The sequence below is a fragment of the Buteo buteo genome, chromosome Z (assembly GCF_964188355.1).
Source record: "Buteo buteo chromosome Z, bButBut1.hap1.1, whole genome shotgun sequence".
In the NCBI taxonomy this organism is placed as follows: Eukaryota; Metazoa; Chordata; class Aves; order Accipitriformes; family Accipitridae; genus Buteo; species Buteo buteo.
In genome coordinates, this window is record NC_134204.1 from 49,120,946 (window position 1) to 49,133,986 (window position 13,041).

Consider the following 13,041-nt stretch of genomic DNA (forward strand, 5'->3'; position numbering starts at 1 on the left):
CTGTAACAAGTTTAAGACATTCTATACTGGGATCATGCAAAACCTGTTTGACTGCAGTCTGGCCTGCAGCAAAAGTAAAATATCCAGCATAAAAGCCCAGGCTTGAATTCCAAGTAAAAGAAACACCTAACCCTCACCAGAAAAAGGATCTTAGTTCTGTAGTACTGTTCAGATCAGCAATGCCGCTTTTTTTTTTTTAAAACTGACTCCCTTCCACTCTTTCCACTTCTCTACCCCAGTGGACACCACATCAGACACAAAAGGGACTTCTGAGCAAAGCATGCTTTTCACCATGCTTGATGGCACACATACAACAGTACAATAGGAATTCAGGTACTGTAATCCAGCACTAGGATTAAACCACTTCTGTTCTGAAGCAGGGAAGGCACAACAGTGAACTTGGAAAAACACACACTTACACATAAACCTAGAAAGCTTAAGGTGTAGATTTATTATGCATTAGGAAGCTTATTAACTTAAAAACCAAACTGCATAGTACAAAAGGTTTGTTATCTCTGCTCAATGTGGAACAAGTTTCAAAATATATATTTTTAAAATTTGTTCAGTCAATACACAATCCTTTTAAAAAACTGTATATCTGTCAGTACCCTCATTACATTTATAAATACATGATTTACACAGCACCCCATCTGGAAAAATTAAAACTCCTTACAAATATCTACATATATTGCATACATATAAAACATTCATAGGAGTACTTCATTAAAGTTGGGTTTAATGGTCCATTTACACTGCAGCAAAATACATATAAATCTGTGTATTTTTCATAAAATGTCTCTAAAAATTAGCACATTTGTAGCCATAACTCCTTTAAAGCATCTTTTAGAAAGGAAATTTGATATGAATATATCCATGAGATTCAGCAGGTAAGACAGTGATATGACGGCTAAATATGATTAATAACTGAACACTAAGTAGCAGTTAAGGCAGGGGTGAAAAGAATTAATAGGAAAGATTATTTCATATGGCAGATAAAGTGACAAAATGCAATAAATATACATATTTCTTGATGTAAACTACTCTGGCACCCACTATTTTTCCTGCGTCAGAAGTCAGGAGTGTCCATATTTCTGATGCTGCTCATTTTATAATTAAAATTCTATTTTTTATCAGCAAAACATTAATGTGACCAGTGCTTTCAGGTGCCATCTGGATTTGCTATAACTGGTCAGAACTGACTGTTCTGGAATGTAGGTTTAAGACTTCAATATGACCTTCATTTATGGATAATGACTGTCATGTGTGATCATACACGCTCAGAAGTCATCTCAGTTTCATTATTGTTTTCTGGTAACTAGTGGACTTCTCATTACTAAGTAATGTTTGAGAATGTGCCTTCAGGAAATTCAATTACTTTTATGGATAACCACTATTTCAGATACCAGAAATATATAGATCAGTCCCTCTCACATTGTGAGGACTACATGTGGCATACATGCAGACAAAAGGCCTAAGAAACGCAAAACAACCTTTAACAGCAGTGGCAGAAACTGTTCTGCCTCAAACCTGATTATTTTGCATATAACTTTGGGAAATGAACATTCAAACTTTAAAAAAAATTCTATTATGTCTGTACATTCAGGTTGCTACCCAATACCAGGATTTGACATAGCATTTGCAGTCCAATATTGGGTAGAATCACACCTAGTTGTGACCTGCCATGCTAAACAAAACCTCCTGGAAGTACAGTATCAACCTCAATACAGCATGTGACCTTCCCTTGCACACAGCTGCCTTCCCTTCAGAGGTCAGGCACTCTGTACAACCCACCAAGCTTCCAGAGCTGCAATTCAGTGCATGAATTTGTTCCATAGACTCCTCAGAAGTTAGCCTTCATACACTGCTATCTTGCAGCAATGGTTCAATGTCCTCTTCACTGCTTCGGTCGAGGTTGTTACTCAGAGTACTGTTGATGCTGTTGCTGTGTTTTCTGGTACTGCTGGCTTTGCTGTGCTCAGGAATGAATAAGGCGACTAGAAAAGCCAGAAGAACAACGCATGCTCCAACCAGAAAGGGTGGACCAGGAATGATTGCTCTCTGCAGGGAAACAAGTGTACAAAAGAATTAATGAAGTTTTAGACATTGACTTCTGCATTAACAACTATACCACTAAGGCAGGAGATAATGGGAGACGTATTTACAGTGACTATAACATTTATGCAAACAAGCTCATATGCACACTGCAACATGAATTTTCTGCATCTGCAATCTCTAAGAATTCCTAACCTGATCTGCACACTGATCTAAAAAACAGAGACATGCACAAAACTATCAATTGGCAATAGGATTGCCTAGCAGATGAAACAGACATTGACTGATGCTTCTTCGTAATTTTTTTTCCTTTAGGCAACATGGCTGTTAAATCAGCAAGACTCCTCTGGACATTAATAGGATAAGGTTTCAACATCCAGAAGTACAAATGCTCCACAAATCTTTAACTTAACTTCACTTTTTCCACTTGCTTCCATGGCTGACATACTTTAGAATCAAGTTAGCTGAATAAACAAACATCCCCAAAACCTAATATGTGAGTGAGGAAAGTTAACAGCAGGCTATGCAGTACTGTTCTCACTGCAGAGACAGGTTGTTGGCATGTATGGTAACTTGGTACTTGGAGTTATTCTCTCTTGCTTCTACACAGTTTATTTTAAAATTTAAAATACAGCTTATCCACATTTCATAACCACAATTAAAAACAAGCACCAGAAAAGGTTGTTGCCCCCTTACTCTAAAACTCTACTCAGTTTGCTTGAGCAAATTATGAAGCACCCCACCATAGGTGCAGTGAGCAGTATGTTGAAGCACTGGTTACACTTAATGCCTGGCAAGATGCACAGACTGGGGGATGAACAAGAAACAGTTGTTTCCACAGTCACAGCCACCAGTTGTTTACATATTCAGCTAATCTGTTGTCTTTATCAAACAGCTTAATAACAAACTAATGAATCATAATCTGTCTGAAAAGTCCATTCTTAGTATTTTGACAAAGCAATGGAATTGTAGCTGAAGAGGTCACAGCAATCAAGCTAAAAAGAAAAAAGGGTCCATAAAATTCTCCAGACCCTAGTAAGCATAAATTTGATATTTTGGAAGCCAAATAGGAAAGAACAAAGCAGACAAAAATGCAGACATGAAACAAAGCTGGAAGGGATAAAAGAAAAGACTGAAGGGAGTTCCAAAGAAATCTTGTATAGGATTGACTTCTCTCCCTGCCCCCCCCCAAGGTGATGAACAGCATTGTTACTGCCATTGGGGGAGTGTGAAACAAAAGTTCTCAACTGTATACTGAATTATTGTATACATGAGTAATTAACCTATTGCTATGAGGTTCAAAGATAAATGTTGTTACAATTTACCGAGTTACCAAAAGTGACCTTCTTACTGTCAAAATTTCATGTTTCACTGTAATTTGGGACTACAGCTGTGTTTTGAGTAGATTTATATCAAAAGAAGTTAACTGGTTCCGTTAGAATACTGAAACCAAAGCTGCTACTACCCTAAATCTAATTATTTATTACCAAATTTAGATTATGAGCTATCTTAACAGTTCAAAGCAGCTGGCAAGTGAGAATTAAGTGGTTCAAGAATTAGATATCAAGATTTTAAATCAACCAAAAATGACAGATTTTTACCCTTATGAGTTCTACACTGCAAACTTCCCACCAAATTTTAAACTTACCTCATCACTGGGATCTTGCATTGCTTTTTTTCCAGAAGTCTGATCAGGTGGCAATTCATTGAGCTCCACGTGAAAGAGAAAGAAAATAAAGCCATACAGTGCTGGTCCCAGGCCGTTGCACAGACCTCTTATTCCAGTTATTATTCCTTGGACAACACCTAATGAATTGGGGGGGGGGGGGGGGGAGTAGGATTTTTTTTTTTTTTAAATCAAGAATGAAACATGCACAGCCAACAGCTTTGAGTGTATTCTAATGGCTGTTCCAAAATAGCACATCTCAATTATTTCTACGTACTAAGATCTTAAGAAACACACTGAAGACAACTTTGCTAGATTAAAATAATCCTCTCTTTGACCATAGTTCTGTCACCGTACTTGCATGCTACCAGAAGCAATACAAGTTTTGAATATGACCAAATTTATGCGCAAGTCTAATTTTCTCTATTAGAGTCCTTCCACCCTCACCCAAAGTCTACAATGAAGAAAGCACAAGTTAAGTGTGGTACCTGCTCAATTTATTTTCAAGTGAAATTTAGAGTAATATATCTATGTGTTAAGGGTTGTTATTGGCAAAATATGCACAAACTGTAACCGGTTTCTTCCCCTCACCAGTCTAAAACCAGGATTTATTTAAGTACCAAGTAACTTATTCAGGGCAGTAAACTCAGCAGTACTGCAGTAAATTCACAATACTAGACTGGTTACAGTTTTACATTAGATTGTTTTAAAAGTTTGGTTAATCACAGTTCTATGGGTGTATTTCTGTTTCAACATCATTAAGTGATTGTGACAATAGTGTAAAAAGTTTTTTGACAATCTTGCAGATCACGTTTCTACAGAATGCTATTTTTACAATATTAGTAGTCTGCATATCCCCTTCCTTCTTAAGGCAGTAACTTGTAAAATGGAAGGAAAGAAAACACGCTGAAAAGAAAGTTGTCCAATTTTTTTCTTCATAGGTTGACATGTATGCTTAAAATCTTTGTGCCACTAGGTGGCAAAACTTCACTCTAGAAACTATTTTATGCCTAAGCTATTAATAGTAGTTTCCACTATATAAACCGAAAGATCAGTGACTTCTGTCAACTTAACTTTAAACTACTCATTTCATGACTTAAGAAAACAAGTATTTTAAAACTCTTTTAAATGTCTCTATCTGAAACAAAAACGGGGAAGAGGGCAATAAAAAAAGCCATGTGAAATACTGTCTTTTGCACCTTTCAAACTCAATACAAATCTGCCTCCTAGAAGTGCACCTTCTTTGTAGCTCCCATATTAACTGCACTTATCTAACTTCAAGTTGTACAGTGTTAAAGCAAGACTGATACTTATGATTTATACATGCAGGATTTTTTTAAAGCGACACTAAATTCAGTTACTATACGCCAGCGTTATAATTTGTGATAAGTCCTTCCCTCATTTTAAATGAAGAGTTATTTCTGATTTTTCATTCCCCTTCACATCAAAAAAAAAAAAAATTTTTCTACCTTCTCAGATCAACTCTTTACTCAAGTTTCCTTTTCTATTCCTTGAAAATCTGAAGTATTATAGCAAATAGGGCCAACTTTTCCACACAGGATAGAGCTTCTTCTATAGGTTTATTTCAATGTGGTAAGATGTGGGTTTAGTTTCCATTAAAAAGATGGTATTGTTACATATAATCCTCACTATCTACTTAGAGAATATTACTTTTAATAAAAAAGAAGAAAGAAAAACCATGAAAGTTACCACATCTGGTTTTGTTGTTTTTGTAGTACTTTTACAGGAAGCTAGAACAGAAGTAGCTGGTCAGACAGAAACTATGTATTTTTGCAATGCAAATTTGATAAATTTGTGTACCTCCTTCCTCTCTACATAGATTGGCAGACTTCCACATCTACTACCAAAGAAACTCATTACTCAATGTATTCAAGAAGTACACCTAGACAAGTATTCTGCTTTCTAGACAGAAGAATCATCCAAGAAAGCAGTCTGATGCTGAAACTGAAATTCATTCAATACTTACCTTGTTGATCTGACTCTGCATTTCGTGAAACCAGAGCACTGATGGCTGGGAACGTAACACTTGACATTGCTGCTACTGCTCCTGCTGCCCACATCATCCTGTGTTAAATACATAGTTTGAATTAAAAATGAGACTGCCCATATAATTACTCCCCATGCCCCCAAAAAGGGCCACAAGGGTACCCTCGTTTAAGTCTTAATGCCCTTTCAAAAGTACTCTTAAAATTAAAATACAGAAAGACTGGAAATTATCTGGTCAGGGCCTTCTTCCTGCTCCCCTGCCACAAATTACCCTGAGCTTGTTGGAACAGAAGCACATTTGATTCTACACTAGCTATTACAGTGGAGGAAAAGAGGGGAGTTAAGTGGTGCACAGGCCTTCCCTCCCCAAAGGCTGTACAAAGGAACAATTTCACAGGGTGTCCCAGTGAGGCAGTTCTCTAACTTGTATAACTCACTAGGAAGTACTCTGATAAAGAACAAGCATTCATCACTGTTAGTAGGACAAACTTTGTGAGACCAAAAAAAAAAAAAAAAAGCTGTTATACCTTACAGTTCTAGTTCATTTTACTTACAGGCAGTTTTTCCAACAAAAGAAGCTCTAGTTTCCCAGAGCAAATATAGTTATAGTAAGAGAATGACATCAGAAAAAAATAAAAGAAAAACGTAGAGGTCGAGTAACTGCTTGATAGAACGGATCTAGTGGAATTACTGGAGAGAACATACTACTTACTAGCTTGTGAGTTTAAGAAAAAGTTTTAACCAATTTGTAGATGTAAAACTCAGTGGACCAAAATGGTGCAAAGACTCCTTTTTCAAAGGGGCTGTTAGTCTGCAATGTACACTATATACTTGGAAAATTCTATCATTTCTACATGTGCAACATATAGACCAAACTTTGGTAGTGTAATGCAAATGAGAATGCTTAATTCACAGAACTTTTAAAGACTCATGACAACAGAAATAAATTTCTTGGAAAAACATTTTTAATTCCTTCACAGGTATGTACCTACAAAAATGTGTGCTTACCAAGACTGAGATCCAAAACCATACCAAGCCAACTGAAGGATTTGAAAGCCAAGGCCAAGGAGCACTGTATTTTTGTTCCCTATAGACCTCATCAAGATACTGAGAAACACAGTCTGCAAGAGAAATTAGTTCATCCAAAAGTTATTTTAAAAAGCCAGATTGATAAGTAATTTCTCCTTCTACAAAAAGTAATTCAGAACACCTTTCAACTGCTGAGGAAATTCACACTATCCAGCTCTTACTTTCCCTGTATTAAGTCCAAAAAGCAGACTAGTCATATCAACATTTGATGTACAGACATTCTTAACTATTAAAGGGTTTCTGCTTCAGGACACCAAGAAGCATAGGTATCGCATTCCCTACAGACATTTTACCTCAATGTCTGTTTCTACTGTAAATAGGCTTTTGCTTCCATCTCTACAATTCTGTTTCATTACAGAGTTCCACAATAAATGCTGGTCCCAAGTTAAGATAGTACAGGATGGATATGGGTTGAATTTACCAGTATCTACAAATTCTAGGGGAAAAAAAAAAAAAGACTGTTAGCTCAGAAGAAAGAAATCTCTTTAGGTCAGGTGAATTACTATCCAAATTTACAATTAAAACCAACACGTAAATCCTGCTGCTTTTCCAACTTCACCGGACTCACTGAAATTTGGCCAAGGCCAACTCCTAGGCATCTTTAATTTTCTGCTGACTCTTTACACCACTGATGATGGTTTTATTTGCACATGGAAACTAATCCTAAAGGAAGACCACTGTTTTTCATCTGTTAGAAGTGTTACTGCTGAGGTGGAAGGAGGCCCCAATTCAGATACAACAGCAATATACTCATGGCAAGAAGCAGACTGTTCCTAGTAAGGCAAAGTCCATATGGACAACTGCACTCAGTTAACAGAGCACACATTTTTCTTTAACATGAGAAACTCAGCAATACATCACTAAAAAAAAAACAGAGAAAAGGAACCAGAAGGACAGCAGAGCACACTTCCACTCTCACGTACATCTTACCCTAGTTTTCTTGTTTCTCATTCTTAGACAAAGCTAGTTTGAAAGCTAAATAGCAAAAATACAGTAATTCTATCCACATGTGATCAGTTCTTTCTGGAGATATCCAACATGCCAACATAAATCAGTATTTATGAAGCAAAGCTTACTTCAATAAGCTGCACACTTTGAAGAGTTCCAAAATCAATGCAGAGTTTCCTCATTTTAACACTGGAAATTATGAACCAGAAGTGCAGCCATTTTAGACATTTTTAGCAAAAATACTGGTCTGAATCAAGTATGATTGGCAAATGTGAGTACACATAACAGCATCAGAACAAACCACAGAGGAAGGATTAAAATAATGACTTGAATTGATAATGAAGGACACAACTGTCTCCAGTAAGACTGGTAAACACTGAGGAACGTGTTGTTCAGATCAAAACAGTAAGACCTCCACTCTGCTAAGGATGACAAGAACATTACAGCACACTGTATGTGCCGTTCCTCTTCCTGTTATCACAACAGGAAGACAAACTGTACTCATAAAGAAACCAAAGATCACATCATAAAAACTGTTTGATTTCTAAAAAGTATAAAGGACCTGTCCAAAAACTAGCTCATTGTTGCCAAGTAAGAGGTATGAAAGCAATATACCAAGGCCTCACAGTTCCTCAGCCTACATGCTGAGCCTAAGTAACCCTGGAGAGACCATGTCAATACCTGCATTGTTTGTATGCAAGTTTGATAGCATGAGCTAGTTGAATACATGTAAGTAGCATGACTTTTTGCTTAAAATAATGTTTTCCTTTCAGAAGGCCTCGCATTAAGTAACCAATTTCCTACATCATTTTAATCATTTAAAGCCAGAGTTCCAGTAAATTTACTGATCCAAGCTTAGCAAATTTTAGTTTCATTTTCTGATGCCCAGGTCCAGTACTTCTGAGGAAAGCAAATTTAAAGCAATACACTTACACAGACTATATATGAATATAACCTTTAGTGAATGCAAGATACACTGGCATTTTAGAGCCTGTATGAAGTTTATAGACAAGCTTAATAGTCAGAAGAGTGTGCCTCAGCATTCAGTTTGTACTGTTTAACAAAACACTGGAAAGAATAAAGCTTACCTGAGCTATTATAGACAGAATGCCTACCACAGCTATAAATGCCGCAATGCTAGCGGATCCAAAACCTATAATCTGAAGAGAAGCAGAAAATGCATAAAACAAATGCCAAACAGAATCCAGGACAATCACTAGCAAAGAGTTATCTTCTTCAAAGAGAAAACACTGAACCCTGCTTATAATCTAAATCCATACAGGAAGTGTCTACTTTCAAGAATAATCCTTAACTCAACTGCTTGCCAAGTAATCCACACAAGAAAAAAAAAAAAAACTGCCTTGAAAAAAGGAGACAGAAGAAGTAATGTATCTGGAAGTTGAAGTTCTCTATACCCTCGCACAGACACAATATCTCTTCAACAGGCAAGATCCTATCTCAAGACATAGAAACTGCTGCACTGAATGGAAACAAAGGTCTTCTTAACTTTATGAACACATGCTTCAACTATGGCAGGGTTTATGCATCAAGAGTCAAGTGTTATTCAGTTCCTGGCTTCACAGAGTACCCTGCCTTTATGTTTTTTTAAGGCTGTATTTTGCCAGAAAGCAGTTTTCTGAGCAAAGTCTTCAACAAGAAACAGGTCTTAGGGAATACTTAAACATCCTTAGTAAGATATGAAGACACCAACATTTACCTGTCGCAAGTACAGGAAAAAGCTAGAATACTGCCCAGCCTCAGGCAGGTAGGAGAGAAACACTGTAATGCAGATCAGGAGAACCGTAGAATCCTTTCTAACCTTCTTCAGAGACTGTAAAACAAAGAAATAAAACAAGTACTGGAACATTTATAAAAAGTCTAATGAAAGCATAAACAACGCAGAAGGTGGGTTCACTTTTTTAAAATCCATTTTTAAAAGTCACACAGGGAAACAGTTAGATTGAACCTTAAGTTAGAAACAACCCCCTGTTATACAAAGTTTGTGATATCTGATTCTTCAGCAAAGTTGCCGTTTGATTTTTGAAGCTATTGTTCAGTGCCAAATTACAAGTATTCACTGAAAACAGCACCATGTCATACTTAGGGAAATGCATAATATCTTCTAATTGATCGCCATAATAATCTGTTCTGAAAGATGCTAGCAAATAATATAGCTTCATTACAACTGTTTCTCTTCCCAAATTATGAGGGTATTTTTCCTTGTATATTTCTTATACTTTTTCACCCATAATAGGAATCACTTTGAGTAATGAATAAATAGTGGAAAACAAATTCTTTAACTGCAGTCTTTCAGGCATGTCTCAACATAACAGCATACCTCAACTTATCTCTCAACATTCACAACCAGTTCCCAGCAGGGTGTATCTTGTGAAGAACAATCACTCTTTCCTCTCTAAAGATATCAAGGTGTAACACAATCACAAATTAGCTAAGTAAGTGTGAATAAGTAAACAAGTTACTAGGAAGACTGTATGGCATGTTTTAACCCTTCCTATATATGCCTGTAGAAAAATCAGGATTTATAGATCCATCCTGTATTAAAAAGAAATCACATATAACCACAAGTGGAATTCAACAGTGGGGAGAGATATTGCCAAACAAAAGTACAAAGCATAAAACAAATACGGAAAAGTCTTAACAATATCAGGTTTTAGGGTCTGTAGCAGTGTAAGAATTCAGCATTTCTCTTACAATAAAAGTTAGAAAGTAGTTAGAAAAGTAAAGCATTTTGCCTTTCGATTTCACACCAAACATTGTCTCCAATTCAAGAATCACTCAATCAACAAAGTTTGGTTTGGTTTTTAACCGTAGCTGTATCTTTTTGTGCACGAGCAGAGAAGAACAGAGATTATGGTATACTGAATAGTCAAGCTACCAATAAGATTAGAGATTTCTCAAGCTTACAAAATGCAATAAATTATTATTATTTATTAATTACGTATTGAAGTGCATCTTACTGCAAAAGGGTCTGCTTGTTCCCATGATATAGAAGCTCCCCATGAAGCAGGTCTCATTTTTTCTGGCAGAGATTCTGGTACAGCTAGCAGGATGAAGCAGATGTCCACAACAGCCACCAATGTAGCCACTAGTACGACGAGGTTATCTCCGTAGCTGGCAGACAGGTATGCTCCAATGGCAGGACTAGTTACCAAGCTTGCTGCAAAGGTGGCAGATACCTATGCACAATAACAGTTTACAAGCTTGTCAAAGTGGTTATTCTGCCATTGCAGAAAAATGAAGTAACTTGCTCAACACCACCACCTCTCCCCAGAAGTGTGGCTTTAAAAACAAACACCACTCAAAATTTAAGTTAAAAAAAAAAAAAGTATCACTTATGACAGTAAATATGGTTCTAAATAAATTTTCTCCAATCTCTTCCACAGCCCACCATACAAGACAGGATTTGCAGTCAAAGAGCAAGTCTGGCTCAAAGGAAAACATTTTTTGTTTTCCAATTATGAATTTGATGAGATTTCACTGAAAAAGTTGTCAGCACATTTAAATGTCTACCTATGTGAACCTGAGCCTCAGCACTCTGGGTAATACACACAGTAATCCATTATGCCTTTGTTAACAGTTTGCATTTTAAATACATAGCTACCACTGGATATCACAGCAAACTAGGAAATCGTTAGCTGTGACAAGAACTTTAGCAACAACTGTATTTCTTCATGCTAAGTTGTAGTGACATGCAACTACTAACAGATCACTTACTATATTCACATAGAGCCAAACGTGATGAAAAATCAAGCACTGTGGTTAAATTTCACTATAAAAATCTCCAGAAAACGTTAGAATAAAGCTAGTTTGGGTTTGGTTTTTTTTTTAATTAGTACTCTTTTCCAGTCCCCAAAACACCCTAACTATTTTATAGATAAGAACACAAGCTAGAAAATTAGCATTATACCAAGCTAGAAAAAAAATCCTAAGGAAAAGGTGTAACAAACAAACTGATTAGAAAGAGATACAGACCTCATCAAAACAACTGTACTTTTGTCTATCACTTTATAGAATTTTAGATCAAGCTGTTCCTGTTAACAAAAAAACTGTTTGAAGGCAGGCAAATATACACTTTAAATATACTTATGGCCCTCTTCACAGGCAGGAGAAATAAAGTGCGAATTCCAGAACTTTTAAGCCTGTTTTGTGCTCTGCTACAACCATATACACACAGGTTTGGTTCAAAAGAACCAAGTCCTTTATTTTCTTAACTGTTAAATCAACATCTGAGGAATCATATGTCCCTAATGCTAAAAATAAAAGGAAACCTTAACAACTTGAAGCACAGTACAGTAAGCCAAAAATCAAGTTCATGAGTATCTGTATAGTGAAAACAGATGCACAGAGGATGAAGGGATAAATGACATTCAAAGGCTAAGGGCATCTACCAATGGGCCTCTAAAACCTAAACTAATATAGATATTCAGGAAAGCAAACTAAGGAGGAATTATATTATTATTGGAAAGGCTAGTTTGTACTAACTGAACTATTTTCCTCTTCTCTTGCTAATTAAGAAAGGTCATGACTAAGTTACTAAAAATACTGCATTATGCATTTTCACCCTTCCTGCCTGTTTTGACTACAGAAAAAGCCATTCTATTCTAAAAAGAAATCACATAAACTAAAAATGCAATTTACAGGTGGTGGAAAGATGTTGCCAAATCAAGTATTAAATAACTTCCATTGCCTTTAACAACACTTCTTGTTCTGCCAGGGCAACTTAAAACATGTTTTTTTACACATGCCCTCTATGCAGGTAAAGTTGTCAAATTCTTATTCTGTTCTTATGAGCACTGAGCAGTCTGTGCAGCAGTAAAAAGTCTAAATTAGATTTCCCAAACTCTAACACGGTGCCTTGATACATGGTTCGTTCCTTTTTCTATCAACTTCATTACATTAATCAGGAAACAATCTGTGCAACAAAACACAAGTTCAATACGAAGGTCATAATCAGACCTTTTTTTCAAGTTTAGCGTATCTTACCAGTCCATAGGCTGTAATTCTTTCATGTTCTTCTGTTACATCAGCTACGTAGGCAAATATTACAGAAAAGGTAACAGAAAAGATTCCAGATACCGAAATCATAGCGAAGTACCACCTAATGATTTAAAAGCAACAATTAGAAAGTTTAAGCTAAGACCTCTTGCTTTCCCCTTACTAATCAAGCAAGTCTGTATTTAAGCTGAGAAGTGTTCCTCAAGAACTAACGCAGAGATTCACTGGAAATGATTGATTGTGGAGTCTCACTTAAATATTGG

At 36.4% G+C, this 13,041-nt stretch overlaps 1 protein-coding gene across 1 annotated transcript in view; it reads right to left on the reverse strand.

Moving 5' to 3' along the window:
• Positions 1 to 430: 430 nt before the first annotated feature.
• MFSD14B (major facilitator superfamily domain containing 14B) overlaps positions 431 to 13,041 on the reverse strand; it is a 31,485-nt gene continuing 18,874 nt past the window's right edge. The window contains exons 5-12 of the mRNA XM_075021153.1: positions 12,767 to 12,881; positions 10,741 to 10,959; positions 9,480 to 9,593; positions 8,851 to 8,922; positions 6,734 to 6,846; positions 5,706 to 5,803; positions 3,701 to 3,858; positions 431 to 2,058 (exon numbers count right to left, since the gene is read on the reverse strand). Of these exons, the coding sequence (XP_074877254.1) occupies positions 1,855 to 2,058; positions 3,701 to 3,858; positions 5,706 to 5,803; positions 6,734 to 6,846; positions 8,851 to 8,922; positions 9,480 to 9,593; positions 10,741 to 10,959; positions 12,767 to 12,881 (1,093 nt within the window). The 3' untranslated portion in view covers positions 431 to 1,854. The remainder of the gene's footprint in view (positions 2,059 to 3,700; positions 3,859 to 5,705; positions 5,804 to 6,733; positions 6,847 to 8,850; positions 8,923 to 9,479; positions 9,594 to 10,740; positions 10,960 to 12,766; positions 12,882 to 13,041) is intronic.